The 20,613-nt window shown below is 46.9% G+C and overlaps 1 protein-coding gene across 1 annotated transcript; it reads right to left on the bottom strand.

Moving 5' to 3' along the window:
* Positions 1-5,241: 5,241 nt before the first annotated feature.
* Positions 5,242-20,182, bottom strand: LOC102150345 (putative neuroblastoma breakpoint family member 5). The gene is made up of 10 exons (XM_023634686.2): positions 19,790-20,182; positions 18,771-18,849; positions 17,960-18,174; positions 16,844-16,892; positions 16,002-16,216; positions 14,915-14,966; positions 13,964-14,139; positions 11,810-12,046; positions 9,266-9,480; positions 5,242-6,274 (listed from the first exon to the last, which is right to left on the bottom strand). The coding sequence occupies exons 1-8, from the start codon at positions 20,076-20,078 to the stop codon at positions 11,943-11,945; spliced, it is 1,179 nt and encodes a 392-aa protein (XP_023490454.1). The 5' UTR covers positions 20,079-20,182; the 3' UTR covers positions 5,242-6,274; positions 9,266-9,480; positions 11,810-11,942.
* Between the last annotated feature and the right edge of the window lie 431 nt (positions 20,183-20,613).

Genomic DNA, 20,613 nt, shown 5'->3' with positions numbered 1-20,613 from the left:
CGAACCCAACCACTCAGCCACAGGGCAGCCCCTCTACATTCATTGTGACGTAGCTATAAAACTAAATGAAATTTTCAGAAATTTCACCTCTTGACATTGAAAACACAATGCAACAAATGAACCCAACTATGTATCCCTGTTGTAGAAGAACCATGTGGATTAGAACTCTTCCAAGAGACTCTCAAACACAATAATTTATCTATACTCCAAGAGAGTGACAAAACCAGAAGCCACTTTCCTCAAGCGTGTTATTAGTGGTGTTGTTGCTATTGTCTGTATTCTTTTGTTTATATAAATGAGGGGAAAAAGTAAATGAGACATTTTGGGATATTCTAATTTTATTACCCCCGGTGTCCTTTAAAACAAAAAATGCTTGGTGTTAGAGAAAGGAGATTCAGGTGAAAGATAGACAGTCGATAAAATCCCGATAGGGGCAGCCCCCATTGCCTAGTGGTTCAGTTTGCCATGTTCGGCTTCAGCCTAACCCGGGTATGGACCTACGCTACGTACCTGCCAGTGGCCATGCTGTGGCAGTGGCTCATATACAAAAGGGGGAAGATTGGAAAGAGATGTTAGCTCAGGGTGAATCTTCTTCAGCAAAAAAAGAAAAAAACCCTGTAGTTCCAAATTAGAATTGGCAGTGTTGGTGAATATACGTGAGTACATGAATACATATGAACATAAATGTGCATTTCCTAGCTCCGTCCACTGGAAACTAATGAATGGCAATGAGTACCTCTAGGATACACAGTTGGATCTGGGAAGACCATTTTGCACAAAAAGAAACCAGAGTTTGTTAAAGAAATGGTTGAGTTGAGGAAGGAGCAGTAAATATTCAAGATGAGATAGAAACACCTTCTCAAACTGATATCAGGAGAGGTCTCAGAGATTATTAGCATGTTATCAAAAGGATTAAGGGGCCAACTTGAACTCACATTCTTTGCTGAAAGGGAGGATAATTGGAGCATCAGTAAGGACCATATTGCAATGGATTGAACTGCTTCCATGTGTCTGAATCCTAGAGTTCATAGCAACCCAGAAAAAGAAAAAGAAAGGAAGCTAACTGGTGACCACCGAGGGTGCTAGGGGACCAGCTCATTAAGGTGCAGGCCTCTTTACAGACTGTTCTGTTCCATAACTAACTAGTTATTTAGGGGAAGTTTCTCTTTCTACAAGTGTCCCAGGTAATAAGACCTGACGATGGAATATCACCAGTTGCTCCACGTCATCACTGAATGGATCTGGGCCTTGCACATGAAGGGCTGCTAACACCATTAGAAGAGGCGCACAGGACGTGATGTGTCCCCGATGGAAGAGCACACACCGCTTTTGAGGAAGTCTTGTCAACTTATCAAACATGAATCTGATCAGTGTCTGCATCTGCGGATCCAACACAGTGGCCACAAGAAACGTGTGGCTATTGAACATTTGGAATGTCACTAGGGGTGCAGAGGAGCCGAATTTTAATTTCACTGAATTTATAACAGTTAAATGTAAACTTACAAACTGAAGACAGGTAAAATGTTATTTTATTAGACCCAACTGTATAACTTTGGGAGAACTATTTCCCTCAACAGTAGCAGTGTACAAGATGAGCCTTTTGTTTTGTTGAGTGCTCATACATGTTAGTTTCCAAGGTGGCTACTAAGTTTTTTTCCTTTTTTTAGAGATTGGCACCTGAGCTAACATCAGGTGCCAATCTTCTTTTTTTCTTCTTCTTCTTCTTCTTCTCCCCCAAGCCCCCCAGTACATAGTTGTGTATTTTGGTTGTAGGTCCTTCTGGTCGTGTGATGTGGGACACCACCTCAGCATGCCCTGATGAGTGATGCCACGTCCGTGCCAGGCTCTAAACCAGCAAAACCCTGGGCCACCAAAGGGGAGCGTGGGAACTTAAGCACTGAGCCAGATAGCCGGCCCTAAATTCACTAAATTACTTTTGGCATTTGGCGCTTGCGTTGTCTTTCTATTAGACAGCACTGTATGGAGGACAGAGGAACGTGTTCAAGTGTATCCGGGTACAAAATCAGCCAAATTCAGACTGCGGGAATGCTACAGAACAAGCACTTCAGTTTCATCACAAATAATTGACAAAAGAGGAGAGAACAAGAGTGAGAGAAAGAGAGAGAGAGTGAGCGAGAGAGAGAATGAGGGAGAAACTGTATATGCAAGAGGCTTAAAGACATATCCAACTGATCATAGTTTGTGGATTTTTTTTGCATATTGACTCAAAGAAGCCAACCTAAAAACAACAATGGGATAATTGAACACTGTCTATTTCATATTAAAGGTTTTAAATTATTTACTGAATAATTGTAATAGTATTATGATAATACTTTCAGAAAGAGTCATCATTTAGGGAAACATTCTATTATAATTACAGATGAACATGATGTGTGGGATTTGCTTTAAATAATATAGGAAAAGGGACGTAAGTGTGGGATTGTATTAAAACAAGTTCAGCCTTCAGGTGATAATTGTTGAAGCTGCTTGATGAAGATGGGGATGTTCTGTTGTAGAATTCCATTTCTGTGTACTATAGAAAGTCTGCGTTTGAAAAGAATGGTAGAGAGTACAGGTCCACCTAGGATGACGGCAGCTGAATTTCTCAGCATTATTTCAAAGGACTAGGAGTTGACATGGAGAGTTGTAAAAGACAAAACCCAGTTCATTCCTCCTGTGTTTTTCTTTCCCGTGTGTCTCCTTTATTCGCCACACAAAACACTTCACCTCTGACGCTTCTGGTCACCAAATGTGTGGGTTTTTTTCCCACACCAAGCAATTCTTCAGGACACCAACTAGGTGTCCCACAATTTCACTCAATTCTGACACTGTCTCCCTGGAGATAGTGTCAAATCCCACAGATAAAGGGCTCAGTCCCACAAGAATGTTCCCACCCCACTCCACATGCCAATTGCATGTAGTAGGTCCGCAGGCTACCCACAACTTCTGTCCCACTTGGCTACAAAGCAGAAGTTCCCACAACCCCTTCCTCAGGTTTGGTTAGCCAATGCAAAGCCACATGAAGACATACATAGGGTGAGGTCCGGAAGGGTCGCGAGTATAGGAGCTTCTGTCCTCGTGGAGTTGGGTTGCCTCACCCTCCTGGTGCGAATATGTACACCACCCTGGAAGACCTCCGAACCCCTGACTACTGGGATGATTTAGAGGCTTCTTCCCATAGGAAAGGTCAATTATTAACTTCATTTTCAGTCCCTGTCCCATCTCTGGAGGGTGGGGTGTGGGCTTAAAATTCCAAGCATCTAATCATGGCTGGGTCTTTCTGGTGGTCACCCCTAGCCAGGAGCCATCCAGGAGACCACCCAGAGTCACCTCAATAGAACAAAAGCTGCTCCTGGTGCTCCTGTCATTTAGGGATTTACAAGGGTTTCAGAGCCCTGTGTCAGGGATGGGGTCAAAGACCAAATATTAGCAAAAGAGATGCTCCTTTCTTATCACTGATGAAACTACCAAGGTTTTAGGAGTTCTGTGCCAGGAACCAGGAGCAAAGAAGATATTTTCCATTATCTCACAAGAGTCCGAAACACCACTCACAACCTTGCACCCAACCCACCAGGGGCCAGAGAACACTGTGGACTCGATTGGCTTTCCCTGAGCCAGGTCTGGGGGCCAAACAGCAAGGGAAGGATCAGCAAAGACCACGCACATAGAGGAGAGGACAACAGGGAGGGCCTGCTCAGGAGGGAACACAGGGAAGTCCTCCACAGAAAGGGACTGTCATAAACTCAGAGCAGGCCTGAGACCAGGGCCACCACAGCTCCGGCTGCTGGGGAATTGAAAGGAAGGGCTTCCACAGTGCAGAGGACCAGAGGTGACAATCTTGGGGAGGTACAATTGCTGGGGCCAGGGAGAGATCTGGAAGAAGACGTAGTGTCTTTGGAGGCTTGTGGTGAAGGAAAGAATGAAGCAAGTGGTAGAAATGAAAGGTCCTACTGGAAGAAAATAGATTCCCCAAATCCAGAAGACACAGCCCGCCTATCCCCAAACCTCACGTCTATTAGATGAATTGCACCAAAGAGAGAGATCCAGACCTAAGAAATGGACTAAGCCAAACAAATCACTCATCCGTTCCTAGAGAGAATGTTTGTTTCTCGTTCAGTAAACCTAAGCATGTTAACGGGAAAATCATGTAGCAGACAGGTGTTCTAAGATGACATAAGGAAAAACCAGAACTAGAGAGTCAAAGAGTTCAGCTCATGAAACAATTCCCCTCAAAAGCAATGAGCAAGCATAGGATCACTATAAAATGACATCCTTAACTGAATGAAATGTTCCTGACAGAGCATTTGTGGATACGAAGAAACAAAACTTCACATAAGAAATACTCAAAAGAGAACTGGGTACAAAACAGGAAATGAGAAGTTAGAATTGGCAGAACCAAGGAAAAAAATGAAGAAAAAGAAAATTCTCTGAAAAAAGGCTAAATGGCAAGGTTCATAAGGGCAACATATTTGTTCAAAATTATAAGAGACATTGAATAAAGAAAGTATCAAGCAGAACAAATGTGAAGAAAAGATATTGAGAAAGGATCAGAGAGAAAATCATAGATACCTGGGAGAAATAGACTGGAATGGTCAACTCCAAGTTCTATCCTCTTAGAACTAAAAGACTTGAAAAAAAGAAAAACAAATTCCTCTCAAGTTCCAGACCTTCCAAAAGTTCCCCACCCCTCAAAGCCAATTCACATACAACTGGGAGAAAATGGATTTACATTCTCCATCTCAACAGAACATACAGAGCAAGACAATATTTTTAAAAAACTGAATAAGAGTCATTGTGGGCAAGTCCTTTACATTCCGCCAAGCTGTCCGTGCATCAGGCAGCAGAACAAGAGAGTTAAACATGCAACCCCCGGGGAGTCCTGATTCCATCATGGGAAGTCTTTTAAGGACCGACTCTACCCAATAAGAGATGACTGAGGAAATTTTATTCATGGGGGAAGCGTTAGCACATAAGTATGAACAGGAGGAACAAGAATATTTCTATTGACTTAAATCCATATCCAACAAAATCAATCCTGAGTATAATGGATTATGCTAATGAATGTAAAAAATTCACGAGTCCACAGTGACAGTCACAACAGAAACTTTAACGGTATGAAAGGGGGAGGGAAAGTTCTTTTCCACAGCACTGTGCCAGCAACTACAAGTATAGAGGAATGACGAAATTAGGAAATCTCCATGTACAAACAGGAATACGATAAGTGACACACAGCAGGGCTCATTAACGATGGTAAAAAATTTTAGAGAAAGATCTTTAGAGAAGAGGATATTCATACACTCTCAAAGTACCACTCACCAAATTGCTAACGATAGAAAGAAAAAAAAAAATGCCTCTTTACAATGAACCGATCTCGTGGGCCCTCCAGAACAAAGTGACCAATGCTAGTCACACAGTAACGGTGGTGGATAAACTGGACATCCTTGGTCTCCAGGGGGCTGTGCTAGGACGCTCACAGCAGAAACTAACTGTATAGTGTTCTTGGCAGAAGGGTGAGTCTGAATTTAATCATGAGGAAATGGTCAGACAACTTCAGAATGTAGACCACTGAGCCAGACGACTGACCTGTCCCCTGCAAACAAGGCCACGTCACCACCACCACAGACAACCACAAAAAGGTGAGGAGATATTTTTGGTCCCAAAGGACTAAAAAAACACAATAACACAATCCTTTCAGTCCTTAGGAACCGAAAATATCTCTTCTCCTCTTTGTCGTCGTCTTTGTGGTGGCACTGACTGTTGGAAGAAAGGCCAGTCGTCTTGTTCAATGGTCTACATTCTGCAGTTGTCTGATAACGACCTCATGATGAAATTCAGCCTGCGCATTCTCAACAAGAACACTGCACGGTTACTGCTGTCTGCTCCTAGCACAGCCCTGGTGGTGGCAAAGAACGTCCGGTTCGACACGTTGTCTTTGCCCACTTGCTCCTGATTCTGGTTACGTAGGGGATGGGAATTGAGAGGAGCGAGGGTTAAGGTCTCTCAGAACCGTGTGTGCATCTAGGCATTGGGCTCCTTCGCGATGTACCACAACTGGAGGCTGAGGGGCTGGGATTGCTCCCATCGAAGCAGGCTTTTGGAGTAAACATCCTGGAGAGTGGTTTGCGGTTGTGATGTGGATTCTCAGCAAAGGATCCCTCTGGTGTTCTGTTTGGGCTGGAACTGGATTGGCTGTTTTAGATGTGTTTCATCCAGTGGGAAAGCGACTTTTCATAATGGGGTTTCTTCTTTTCTTGGTTTCAGAAGTACTTGGTATCTGAGAGAGAGAGCAAAAACAACCCAGTGTGAGTCTTTGTCAGGTCCTGCTGCGAGCTGAGCCTGGAGGGCTGGCTACATGGTGACAGAGGCCAGGAGCAAGCTGAGCTCCTACTGGGAGGAGGAGCTGAAGGGGAAAGTGAGATCCAAAGTTAGAAGAGGCGGCTCCCTAAACTTCCATCCAGTCTGCGGTGCAGGATCCAGGGACCCCTGTCCTCGCCCACCAGGAGCTGGTGACGTCTGAGCTCAGAGCTGCTGCAGAGCCTTAGCCAGATCCCCACCACCCTGTCCTCAGCAGCCACTTCACTCCTGAATCCCCTTCGTCTGGAGCAAAGGGATGGTTGTCTCACACCTCCCAGGGAGGGATGTGCTCAGCATCCATCACACACATTCAGAAACAGACTGCTGTCGGAAGGAGAGGACCCTTGGCAGAGAGGCACGCCCTCTTTCTCTCTCTGTCCCAGTACTCTGAGGAAGAAAGGCAGGCGATGGGAAGAGGTCGGGAATGTAAGAGCCTACAGGGACCTCAGAATATATCCAAATCCAGTTCCACCTTCTACCGATGAGGAGTGGGGATGCCAGGGGGCTCAGGCCTAACTAAAGCCACCTGAGCTGTTATTGACAACCCTGGGGCCAGAACTCAGGCCTCTCCCTTTGTGTCCATTTCGGGGAAGGTGAGAGGAAAGGCTCCAGTCCGGAGGTGTCGACAGGAAGTAGATACTGTTGGGTCACCTTGGCTGGACGAGAGTAAGGCTTTACAGAGAAATATTCTCCGGAGGGACTGAGGAAGAACCCCACAAGGGGAAACTCACAAGGGAATTAGCAAAAAAAACAGCAAGGAGTATAACCATGGATGCACTCCTTTTCCTTCAGTCCTCCTGTGGATTCCACACCAGGATACACCTTAGGGCATTGCTAGGAATATTCTCAAGGTCTAGACCAGAAGGTCTCTGAAGGGGATACATAAGGCAACTGGTTTGACTAGGTTCTCTTCCACCCACCCTTTGATTCCCCCAAAGCACTCCCTCGGGAAAGATTCCTTTTTAGGATTTACGCCAGTGTAAAGAATGGCATAAAGAAGCATAAACCTAACTCTTTTTCCTAACGTTCAATTTATTTACTATTATATTTTCTTTAGGGGAATGAATATAATGGTTCTCTTTGAGGATTTTACTTAATAACAAAAATTGATCAATAGTAAAATTTTCCAAGTGTAGTGCCAAACCCATTGGACTTGATTTCAATTTGATGGAACGTGAACTTCAAGTTTTACATTATAAATTTGAGAGAAGGGCCTGGCGTGGTGACATAGTGGTTAAGTTTGCACCCTCTGCTTGGGTGGCCCGGGGTTCCCGGGTTCAGATCCCAGGCATGGCCAGACACCCCACTCACCAAGCCATTCTGTGGCAGACTCCCACATACAAAATAGAGGAAGATTGGCACAGATGTTAGCTCAGCTACAATCTTCTTCAAGGAAAAAGAGGAAGATCGGCAACAGATGTTAGCCCAGGGCCAATCTTCCTCACCAAAAAAAAAGAAAAGAAAAAAATTAAAGAAAGTACTAAATTCTGTTATTTGTAACAGGGAGGTATTGTTATCTGTAAACTGGGTTTCTATGTAATGTTTATTTCTCATTTTATCTTGCATTCTAAAAAGTTGGAGAAAGTCTTTTCCAAGTAGAGTTCTTCTAAGTCTAATCCATTCATCTACCTCTTTTTCTTCTTGATTTTCTTGCATGTTATATGGATAGTACAGTTGAGAGAGGAATACAATTCCATCAAGGACTCACGGATACTCAGACATTTCAATGAAGCACTGAAATGTTTGGCACATTTCTATGCTGAACCTGAGGTCATAGGAGACAAAGGGTTCTTCTTATCTCTAGCTGCATAAAAACCACTTGTGAGCTTTCTAAAAATACTGAAGCTCAAACCCCACCCCAGAGCATTTAAACGAGAATCTTGAGTTGTGAGGTCAAGGCATTCATCTAAATAAAAGTCCCCAGTTGCTTATTACATGGCAGTACTACTGCCAGCTCCGAGGAGGCCCTGAGGTGGGGACACTCGGTCCCTGGAAGCCCCATGCAGACCAGCCAAAGCCTGCACACCTGGGGCTGAGGGAAAACCCCGACTCCAGGCCAGTCCAGCACTCCCACCCAGGCTCTCAGTGAGGTTTTTTCTTTTTAAAGATTTGCCCTGAGCTAATACCAGTTGCTAATCTTTTTTTGTTTTCTTCTTCTCCTCCTTAAAGCCCCACAGTACATAGTTGTATGTTCTAGTTGTAGGTCCTTCTAGTTCTGCGCTGTGGAACGCTGCCTCAGCATGGCCTGATGAGCAGTGCTAGGTCCGTGCCCAGGATCTGAACCGGGAAAACCCTGGGCTGCTGAAGCAGAGCGCGTGAACTCAACCACTTGGCCATGACCCAGCCACTCGTTCAGTTTTTATAATCGGGGCTCTTTCTCCTCAGTTTCAACACTTCCTATTCACATGGAGAAGTCCAGGGTTAAGGGTTGTCCTAGGTCGGGTTCCCTAACACACACAGGAGGAATATCCATGTGCAAGTGATCCGTTTGGACAACGCTCCCAGAAGAAAGAGGCAGTGGAGTTGGGGAAGCAGGGAAGGGAAGGCAAAGAAGCCAAGAAAGTGTGTGATTTCAGACAAAGGGCAATGTGTTCAGTGGCTCAAAGATGCTCTTGTGATGAGGAGGACCATGGGGCTGGGCTTCCCCTTGGCTAAGAGGAAAGGTGAGAGGGAATATCAGGACAGCGGCAGTGGAAACACAGCAGAGATCAGAGTGCAAACAGGAGACGGAGATGGAAGGGCCTGGCACAGTGGCAGCCCCCATGGAGGACAGAGGTGAGACCAGACAGAGGTAGCACCAGATGTTGAACAGAACAAACAAGGGAGAGAAAAAAGAGCAGGAGACTGAGCTATGAGCTTAGACAGAGAGCACTGAGGAATAAGTGCATCTGAGAGCCCCAGATGGAATCACCTCTGGACCCTAAGCTTGAAGGCCAGGGAATCTGCATGCTACTCTCCACTTGCTGAGCCGCAGTTTTCTTTTGAGAATCCGCGGTTGGATGACAATTGAGGCATCAATGTGGCCAACGACTTGACACCACTGCTTGCTGGCATCCGAACACTCAAGAGCATCACCCTTCAGCGTGGGAGGGGTCTTCATCCTGAGGGATGCGTCCAAACCCAGCTCTGAAAAGAAAACCACAGCCGAGAGGATCCACAGTTATTCACCACCTACAGTGACTTACTCCCCACCCGAGAGGGACATCGAATAAGGAAAGTGGCTCGAACAACAACGGCCATCTGAAAGTCCGTGGGGGTGAGGTGAAGCCAATGCAGACACTGATATTTTCTTTTTTGTCGATCTTTCTTACAGTGCTCAGTGGTGATGAGATGGTCAGGAGGCAAACACACTCCCATTTGCCAAAAGATATCAAGAAAAACAGAATTGATAAAGACAGTGTCTCAGTAGAGAAGACAAAGGGAAGGAAATCACATGGACAGAGGTTGTCCTACTGGCAGGAAGGAGATTGTAGAGATCACGCAGAACCAGAGTGCACGGGAAAACATAGGACAGAAAAAAATGGGGGAGGGTGAAAGCAGGGGAGTTTACAAAACTTGCATATATAGATGTCACATATGTACCCTATAAAAGGTACACACAAAATACACAGACTGTATGACATACAATATAAATACATCTATGCATATGTGTTCTTTTCTCTAATTGAACAGATGAATAAACAGGGGTTTGGAGACATTGAATATGACATTCTAATCACTATTCTGGTCAGTTGAAATTGGAAAAAATTTAGAAGTGCAAGAAGAAGGAGAAACCCTGTGGCGAGAAACCCCGTGGAACACCAGGAGGAGGCGGGTGAGGATAACACAAAGAGCATTAACGGTATCTCCAGAGAAGGATTGCTTGCGTTCCCCCAAATTCCTCTGTGGAAACAGGATCCCCAGTGTGATGGTGTTTGGAGGTGGGGCCTTTGGGCGGCAGGTCCCTCATGAATGGGATTAGTGCCCTCATAAATGAGACCCCACAGAGCTCCCTTATCCCTTCCAGCACGTGAGGGTGGCACGAGAAGACGGTCTCTGTGAACCAGGAAGGGGTCTCTCACCAAACATCGAAGGTGCCAGTGCCGTGATGTTGGACCTCTCAGCCTCCAGAACTCCAATAAATAAATTTCTGCTGTTTCTATGTCACCCAGTCAATGGAATTTTTGTGATAGCAGCCTGAACAGACTAAGAAACTATCCGTGGCCAAACAACCTGGCGTGGAGCCTGGTGTGATGCTCAGGCCCCTGTGGAAAGTGAGCAGGAAAGAGAGCGACTGAGCCAGTGAGGCTGAGTCTTGGCTGGGATTGGGGAAGCCAAGGAGAAGGAAAAGAGAGGCTAGAGGGTGAGAAGACAACTAAATAGCCCAAGATCTGACGGCACTTGTCAGGGCTACGCCTCCCCTGACCCTCACTGAGACTTTCTGTAGGACCTGTCCATGAGCGACAGGGCGCTCCTTGTTGCCCCACCTCCAGTTGAGAACATGGATCTCTCCTCCTTCCTCAGATGACACCATCACCTGAAGGATGAGCACCAGGCAGCTCCAGGGCCCAGGAGGAGATGCTGAGAGCGGTGGAGGGTGAGGAGGAACAAGACCCAGAGGAAATGGATGTCAGGGTTTGGAAGCTCAGTTGTAAGCAACCTCTCAGGATCCTGAGGAGAAAAACACTGAGGACATGGACTTAGAGATGAGTAGAGATGGTGAATTAAATAGAGTATGCTAAAAGAGACTGACTTGTGCACTTTAAGGATGAAGGTGGCCCTTTACATGAAAAAGAGGGAAAAAAAACTGAAGAATAAGGAGGAGACTGAGCCGTGCACCAGTGTTTCCATTGGGACCGATTGTGTCTAAGGCAGTGTTACTGGGGGCACCTAACAGGAAAACTGGCCTGATGATGGATCCTGAAAGGAGAGGGAAAAATGGGCAAACGTGCCTTTCTGAGAGAGAAGGGAAGATGGGGTCCAGAGAGAGTGGAGACCATCAAGACTGCTCTGCATCAGACGGAACAATGCACGTGGAATCATTTTGCAAGTGTTAAAGCACCAGAAAGATACGGGGGTATATTTGACATACTCATAGTTGTTATCAAGCAATTTTTATTGAATCAGACACTGTGGAAATTATGTCCTTAATACTCCCAAGAGTATTAATGCAGTATGAGTAAGAGTATGGAATGCAGACATAATTCTCAGGGGATTCAGATGAGGGAATTGAGATGTAAATACCTAAGAGGATAAACAACCTGGCCAAGGTAAACAACCAGTAAGATGCAAACCCGGGACGTGGGGCAGAGCTGATCCTAAAGCCCAGGCTCTCACCACCTCGCTCTCTCAGAGCATCACGGGTTTCAACCTGACCTGAAGTGAGCATGGAAGAGGCCCCATTGCCACCTTCCCCCACAACTCTGTGACGCCCAACACATGGACTACAGCTCCCTATTCTTCTTTTCTTTCTTACCTTGGAAGAGTGAACCTCGGTTTCCAGAAACACTGTTGGCTGCGAAGCTCCAGATGGTGGAGGAAAGACCAAGCCTGGCTTTGCCATCCCTGCAATGGAACTGGTCCAGCTGCAGCCCCAGATAACTGCTCCCTCAGCTGCTTGGCTCCAGCTGTGCTTGTGAAGTTTGCATCTCTGACCTTTGGAAACTCAAGTTTCCACTCAAAGGCCCTTGCTGACAAGCCTCCCAGGAAGGAGCTGAAACAAGAAGTGGTTTCAGTAGGACCAATCCGAGTTTCCATTTGCTAAGCCCTCCCAGACCACTCATTTCAGAAGTCCCTGCTTGTCAGTGGTCTCAGGAAACAAACTCAGACTTCATGTATATGAAGGAGATGTCGCCATGATGTGTGTCCCTGGGGAGGCCGAGATGGCAGGTGCCCAGGCTACAGTGTCCCTGAAGTGGACAATCACCCACTGGAGTCCAGAGGGCTTTGCATGGGCAGATGAGGTCATGCCTATTACTCTGTTACTGGTAACCTTAGTCCAGGAGCCTACAGAGAAGGTTCTAAAGAGGACTCAGGAGATGGGGGAGAAAGAGTTGCTGATGTCTACCCAGAAGAATATCAGAGGAAGGGAAGAAGTATGGTCCCAAGGCTTCTGTTTCCAGTAAGAAGGGAGTTGGGAAACTGTAGACCAAGTTTGGAATCTTTGCAAAGTTCTGGAGCCTTTTGACCTTCCTTTTCTGTAAGTTTTGGCTGCCCTCCACCCACCCACACATATATACATTCTTTTGCCACTTGGGAGGTGGAGACAGGTAGTAGCAGCTGTAAGTAATGTAGCAGAGGTCTGAGACCCTTATAAGAAACTTAGGGGCCAGAGGTGCTACAGTATGAGGCTTTGTGTGATTCTTCAGGGACGTAATATGGTGCACAGTCCTTATGTTACACACTCTTCTGGGGGGTCTGGGCTTTAGTCCCTAATCAAACATGTTTCTATTTCTTCTGTGAAATGAAAATCTATTCTCAGAAAGAGGGCTAACCAAAGACCTGAAATAGCCTCAGACCAGTCCAGCTCAGGCTAAGGCAGATCATAACCCCCAGGGCCTTCTCCACACCACTGTGGGTTCCCCTTTCTCCTCCCCTCTGCACATCCTCATTGCCACCAATGTTTGTTTTAAATGTTTCGTAAAAATATCGTTTGGGATGGTGTTACCATGTAGATTCCTGACAACACACTCTATGAGACCTCATCATTAACGCCTGGATCCATGAATCTCCCACTGCTTCTCTGATCCTGTCATCTCCACACGATCAAACGTCTGAATAATCTAATCACCCAGGAGTCCTGTTCGCATCATGGTCCAACTCTACACATGCAGACTCCTCCCCATGCCTTTGTAGTCCTTCTGTCCTGTGGCCTCATGTTCTTCTTTGCTCATAAGTAAGACAAGGGTCCTATCAGGCACACTGGTTGTTGACATTTACATGAGATTAGAACACTAAGACGTGACTCGTGCTTGAAGCTCTAACCCACACATGGAAGAAGTCACTGAGCCTACACAAAGGATGAAACCCATGGCCATTTATGGAGGAGGGGAAACCAGATCCAGAGCTTTGGCTTCATTGAAACCAAGCGGCACAGGCAGGATGCGGCATCCAGGATCTCGTTTTTAAATCTTCAGAGGGAGGTAGTCACCCCAGAGGAAGTAGAGAATCAGCTTTGAACCCCAAATCATGAGAACAGAGCTCCAGAATAATTGAGTAAAACTGTTCCACGTGTGGATGGCCAGAGACAAGTGGGAGACACTGCTCAGGAAATGCAATTAGCTAGAACACTGCGGGAGATGAGATGCGTCATCTTAAAGAAAGAGGTCTGACAAATACCTACTGTGACCCTGCTGTAGTGGTGGCTGTGAGGTGGTCATGATCCCTTCTCTCTCCCACCTGGGGAAAAATGGCTTGCAGATGCCACTGAGGGACAGGCTGAGAGGGACATAGCTAGGGATTAGGGTGACAGCACAGCTCCCAAGCCCTCCTGAAATCTGTACTTAAAACTCGGTCCAAGAGCCTGCAGAAAGTATATCTCTCTACCTGGCCAGCCGTGGTGAGCTTAAAAAATATGGAGGCTAACTGGGAGACCACTTGGATTTATCTGCTTTATACAGGGAGTACTCACTGGCTGCCTCCAGAGTCAAGCTGACTTGAGGCTCATCACACGGAAAGGCAGTGCTTCTGAGGGGCTCCCCGGAGGCAGAGAGATCACGAGGACTGGAAGGAGTCAAATTCTGTTCACCTGATGGATCTTGAAGGATTTCCTTCGCAATCTCCTTCTCCTGCAGCTCCCTCTCCAGACTGGTAAGAGAGGGAAGAGAAAAGAAGAGATCAAGAAGGATTAGACACCACAGTATCCCAGCTGGTTCTGATTGAAGGGTAGGGTCCAAGGGACTGGGGCAAAGCCTGGCTGTCCTGGAACAGGAGAGAGGGAGAGAGAGAAAAAAGAGAGTGAGCAGAACATGCTCAGTGCACTGGACAGACAGTGAGATGATGATGGGGCCTGCACTCTCCCTGTAAGGCAGACTCATCACACACGGAGAACCAATACAATGGCTTCCAGTTTGTGAATACATTGTGTTGAACTTACATATGGCAGCCCAGTGAATGCAGGCTTCGGAGGCATTGTGGACTCCCAGAGATCTTGTGCCTTCTAGGCCATTTCTGTCAATACCGTGACCTTTTATTTATTTATTTATTTTTAATTTTGTCTAGATCCTTTCTGGCTATGCTATACCTATGAAGGACCTAAGGCCAACAGTTGGGAAAGCAGACATGCATCTCATCCTTGTTTTAGCCTTCCAAGAGAGAACAAGGGATTTCTTTCAGGGCAGGAAATCCCTGAGACTGCTTAGTTCCCCTTGTCAGACTGAGGCTACAAGTACCACAAAGACAACAGACAACCTCGTTCAAAGGGCTTTGCCATCGTTGCTGGAGTGACTGAAATCAGCACCAGGGGCAGTGCTGGTTCCCCCTGGCATGTGAAACCTGGGGCTATTTGGCCCTCAGGGTCTTTCTTTCAGGTACTCTCCCCACATTTTACCCTTGCTTATTAGCCCTCCTCATTCACTGTTACCTGGGGGTCAGTGATTCTTGTTCTGCCTCATCTTCATCGTCTTCCAGGCTTTCTGCAAACAAAATTCAGAAATGTCCAGACAGAGATGAAATAGTACAGACACAAAGGCCTGCCTGGGCATGGACAGCAATGACCTGTGTATGAGGTCAGGACACACTGAGAGAATTGTACTGACAGCCCCATGTTTGACTTTGAAGGAATGGCCTGGGATGGTCTACTGACCCATCAGGCAAAATGTCCTTGATCTGCTGGATCCCCATCATGGCATGCTCTGAGTTTAACTGGGCAAAGATCAAATATCTTTTGTCTCCAGATCAGCGGGTACTTTTCCAGTTTCCCTCTGGAATTCTCTAGTTCTTTCCTCACTCCTTCCACAGAGCTGGTTCCCAGTCTCAGTGACTCTATGTCCACTCAGAACTCCCACATAGACCCTACTCCTTTCCCTAAAAGGAGGATAAAAAACCCCATGACTCACCCCTCCACACATCCCGGGACTTCAGGGGAACTCCAAATTGTCTTTTACAGCAGAAGAGGGGAAAATTTTCTTTGTGGAAAGTGTTCTATTTCAAATCAACGTATCTGCCCCCACATTTTAGGATTATAACTAAATAAACCCCAAACGGTTAGGAGTATCATCCTTTTCTGAAGTACATTCATGAGCATTCCCTTCTTTAATAGTTACAGCTACCATGCAACACGTCTTTTGACCCATTTTACAGAAATCCCGGAAGGAGAAATCAATCACTCGCCTGTGGTTAGCTCACGCTCAGTCCAGGACTCTTTTCACTCTTACAAGCTGCCTCCTATCACATCCGCCTTTCTGCACTGTGACACCGGGTGGAGGCTGCCTCCTGCCCCAAAGGGCACGGTCCCTCAGGGAGGAAGCAGACTCTTGGAGCACTATGACGTCCCTCTGTGCATTTCTCCCCTCTGCTCCCACCCAGCCAGTCGTGGTCCTGTCATGGCTCCAAGTGCCATGTGGACACCAGGACCGCTGGCGAAAGCATTATGAGGGGAGATGCGGAGGCTCTTGTCAGCCAGGGACCTTGGAGGGGCTCAGTGCAATCAGGGCCTGTGGCCGCCTTACCTGGGCTAAGCTTGCAGACAAGGCGCTCTGCCAGCCTGCATCCCTCAGCCAGTTGTTCTCGGAAGCCCTGTCCCCAGTCTCTGCCAATGTCACTGTGGGTGAGGAGGTCCCTGAGGTGCTGATGGAGGAGGACAGAGACCTCTCTTCCTTCCCGTGACGTCTGGCGTATCTGGGTCAGCTTTCGTGCATGATCATGAATTAGGAAATGGTATTTCCTAAGGTGGGAGGGAAGAGAAATCCTCAGAGTGGAAATGGGGTAATGAGAGATGATAGGGAGTTTGAGAGAGATTTCTGTGAGAATATCCCCAAAAGGCCTTCCAAGTAGAAATCTGCTCATTTTTGGTGGACCACATTTTTTCTTCTTTCCTTTTGCATTTTATACACAGTGACCCAGTAAAAGCATGCTCCTGAGACACTGGAGACTCTAGGAGATCTTGTAACTTCTAGGCCTCCTTCTCTAAAGGTTGAGACAAAATATGAATTTTTATTTAGTCTGATGACTTTCCTTGTCATGAAATACCTGCCAACAAGCTCAGGCCCACATGCAGAGAGCAGGTATGGACCTTACTCTGGGTTTTGACCCTCCGGAGGAGAAGAAGACATCTCTGAAGGGGCAGGACGTCTCTAGGCCTGGTTACCTCACTGTGAGTGAGACAGACTCCACATGCTGCAAAGAACATGGACGATCCAGATGGGGGAAGTGGAGGAGACCAGCACAATCAGCCAGTTTTGCGCCTCCTTGCTTCAGGAAAGCAGCTACTTTTGACCTCTGCGTCTGTTCTTTCCAGAGCCCTCTCTGCATTTGACTTGCACATTACCCTCCTCTGATCCTTCACTGTTACCTGGGGGTCAGTGATCCCAGTTGTTCTTCAGCCTCCTCTTCATGGATTTCTGCAAAGAAATTGAGAAAAGTCCATTTAGACATTAGCTAGTTCCACTTCACCCGTTACAAATGCAGGTGCCTCTCTGGGCCTGGAGACACGAATTATCTCTACATGAGTTCAGAAAGGTGTCATGTTTTGTCTGTAAAGAAATGGGCTGCCGTGGTATTCTGATGGATCAGGCAAAGTGGCCCTGATCTGATGGGTCCCAGGTGGCATGCTCTGGGTGGAACTGAGCAAGGAGTTAAAAATTGATTTTGTTACCCAGATCAAGAGATGCTTCTCCAGGTTTCCTAGGGGCTCCTCCCTCCTGCCACAAGGCTGGTTCCCAAGCTCAGTGACTCTGTGTCTCATCATGCCTTTCACAGAGAACCTCCTCCTTTCTCTCAGGAGAGGAAAAACAATTCTGTCCCACGAGTCTCACATGACTTGGTCCTTCGTGGGGACTTCCACGTCTGCGTCTACCGTTCACCAGGAAAATTCTCTCCTCGTTAAGTGCTAAGTATTCTAGTGTAAACCCACATCCCACTACCAGATTCTACCATACCCAGTACTGAAATCAACCCCAGTGAGTGACTCTAGCATTGTGAAAGTACACTCATAGACATTCCCTATTGGAATGCTACAGCTACCATGCAACACATGTGTTAGTCACGTTAGAGATGAAGAAACTGAAATCCAGGAAGGATACATCCGTCCCTCGCCCACTGTTAGAAAAGACAGAACTCAGGCTGGAGCCTGGGAACGTCCACGCTTAGCTCAGGGCCCTTTTCAGCCTAACTAGCTGCCTCCTATCATGTCTGCCTTTCTGTGCTCTAACACTGGGTGGAGGCTGCCCCCTGTCCCAAGGGCCATGGCCCATCAGGGAGGAAGCAGGCACTTCGAACACTATCACCTCCACCTTGTACGTTTCTCCTCTCTGTGCTCCCACCCAGCCGCTCCTGGTCCTGTCATGACCCCAAGTGTGATGTGGAAACCAGGAGAGATGGCAAAAACATTATGAGGGGAGAAGTGGAGGCTCTTGTGAGCCGGGGACCTTGGAGGGCTCAGCGCAATCAGGGCCTGTGGCCGCCTTACCTGGGCTGAGCTTGCTGACAAGGGCCTGGGACAGCCTGCATCCCTCAGCCAATTGCTCTTGGAAGGCCTGCCCCCAGAGGTTGTTAAGGTCACTGCGGCCCAGGAGGTCCTTGAGGTTCTGATTAAGCAGGACGGATAGCTCTCTTCCTTCCCGTGTCTGTAGGCGTAACTGGGTCAGCTCTCGTGCCTGAACTCGAATTAGAAAATCAAACTCCCTATGGTGGGTTAGAAGGGAAAATGTAGAATTGGAATTGAGTCAAAGGTTCTTAGGACCTCCACAGAGGTTTCTATGAGAACATCCCCCATTTGCCTTCAAAACAGAATTTTGGGACATGTTTGGCAAATGCATAAATATTTTTGAAAGTTACATCAGCGGCCAGGCAATACCAGCTCCCGAGGCATTGCCGACTCCAGCGTTCTTGTACCTTCTAGGCCACCTTCTCTCAGTATTTAACATAATACGATTTTGTGGGGTCTAGTTACCTTCCTTGCTGTGAAATACCTGCCAACGACCTCAGATGAACTCTGCAGAAAGCGGATATGAATCTCACCCTGCCTTTTAACCAACCATCCGTGAGAGGACACGTGATGTCCGTGAGTACAGGAAATCCATGAGAGTAGTTAGTTCACCTTGGTTCAGACTAACTCTACAAGTACCAGAAAGAGACTGCACAACCCCATTAAGAGGGCTATGTCGTTGTTGGTTGAGGGAATGACAGGAGTGCAATCTGCAGGTTTGGGTGACCATCACATCACAGATGTGGTCACCTTTGCACTCTTTGATCTTTCTAGGACCCTCTCCATACTTTACCTGTCCTTTACCCTCCCCTGATCGTTAATTTTGGACAGTGGTTCTCTCTCTTCTACATACTCCTCGTCTTCATGATTTTCTGCAAACAAATTCAGAAATGTCTAGTCAGACATTGACCCAGCCCTGGTAGATCATCACCCCCATATCCTCTGCCCTGAATCGAGCAAACAGTTAAATACGTCTTTTTTCACCAAAGATCACAGGGAGCATGTCAGCAGCCTTCAATAGGTGTTGCTGAAAGAGTCAGCTTGGCCTCAGCAGACACCCTGGTCTTTGGTGAGATAGGTGGGATTATACACCAAGACGAGACTGATGGATGGAATCCATACACCCCACGTCGGAAAGCGTATTTGGTGCTTTTGAGAGGCCAGGATCCTGGGTGATTCATAGAGGTGGGGGCACCAGGGCCCATGCCTTAATTTCAGCGAAAACTCCAGACATGGAAAGACAGAGGTATCTTTGCCTTGTTCCTCAGCTGACTGTTTAGCAAGGACAAGGTATCTCAGAGGTGAGAGAGACCAGAGTCCAGAGCTGAGGAACCATGGTAACAACATCTCCAAAGAGATAGGCAAGACTACCACCCTACTTGGACAGTCATTAATGCTCAGTTCAGGAACTCAATTAGGAAAAAATTACAGGAGAGATCAGAGGGCCCATCTTTATAGAAGGAGCTCATGGAAACTCCTGTTGTGCACAAGCATCAGTGGTGGCTGGAAGTGTGTTATGATCTCTTCAATCTCCCCACTCTGGTTTACCTGGTGTTCACCACCCTGTGCTTGGCATTGGGTCCCAGGGTGACAGAGATTTGATCTGGGACTTGGAAGGGTGTACAGCTACTTGACCCACCCGATGTCTGTGCTTTCAAATGAATCTTAGATTCTGATTCAAACCAAGATGGGCCTCCAAGGTCTGCCATCAAAGAGACATTTCTGTACCTGGACAGAGGTGTGAGCACAAAGAACATGGAGGCTACCTGGGAGACCATTCGGAGCTTGTCCTCTTTACAATAGAGTACTCACGGGCTCGCTCCAGCCAAGAGCAGATTTCATGCTCATCAGATGGGATGGTGGGACTGTCTGGAGGGTGGCAGGAGTCAGACAAGTCATGGTGACTGGAAAGAGTCAAATACTGTTCATCCAAAGAATCCTGACACGTATCATTCATTTCCTCCTCCTCCTGGAGCTCCCTACCGAGCCCAGAGGCACAAACATAACAGAATATTAAACAAGGAAAGACTGGACACTGCAACTTCCCAACTGGCTTTGATTGGAAGACTAAGGGAGAGGTCACAGAAGGTAAAGAGGGCATCCCTTGAAATAGGAAGAATATAACAGTCCTTCTATGACTGCAACTAAGTGAGGCTGCCGTGGTCAGGGGAGGGAGGGCAGCAGGTGCTCACTGCCCTGTCCAGATAACAAGTTAATGAGGAAGGAGACTCAGCTCTCCTCTATGCCACAGTCATGACACAGAGCACACAACGAGAACCACAGGAGTTCCTACAACTCCAAAGCATAACTTCTGTTCCACTTTTCTTACAGAGGCCCAGTGAGTAAAGGCTCCTGGGGCATTGTGGGCTCCCAGACATTTTGTGCCTTCTAGGCCTGTTTCTCTCAATACTGTAATATCACATACACATTTTTGTCTAGCTATATGTCACGCTATGAAATCCTCACCATTAAACAGGCCAAATGTGCAGACTGAAGTTATGTATCTTATCTTAGTTTTCCCCAAATGAGAGAGGACACGTGGTCTCCCTGAGTGCAGGAAATCTCTAAGATTGGTTAGTTTCCCTTGTGTCAAGCTGACTCTAGGTTCCTAAACTTGAGAAATTAATACCAAGTGG

This window comes from Equus caballus, chromosome 5 (assembly GCF_041296265.1).
Source record: "Equus caballus isolate H_3958 breed thoroughbred chromosome 5, TB-T2T, whole genome shotgun sequence".
Classification (NCBI taxonomy): Eukaryota; Metazoa; Chordata; class Mammalia; order Perissodactyla; family Equidae; genus Equus; species Equus caballus.
Note: the sequence above shows the minus strand (reverse complement) of the source record. Positions and strands in the feature narration are given on the sequence as shown.

Excerpts from the sequence above, each read along its gene's own strand:
- LOC102150345 (XM_023634686.2), bottom strand. The coding sequence starts at position 20,078 with ATGCCCTCTTTACCTTCTGTGACCTCTCCCTTAGTCTTCCAATCAAAG. Across the intron at positions 16,217-16,843 it reads CTGGGATCACTGACCCCCAG|GAAATACCATTTCCTAATTC; the intron begins GTAACAGTGAAG and ends CTCCCACCTTAG. Across the intron at positions 14,967-16,001 it reads TGTCTGCAAGCTTAGCCCAG|AAAGCCTGGAAGACGATGAA; the intron begins GTAAGGCGGCCA and ends TTTTGTTTGCAG.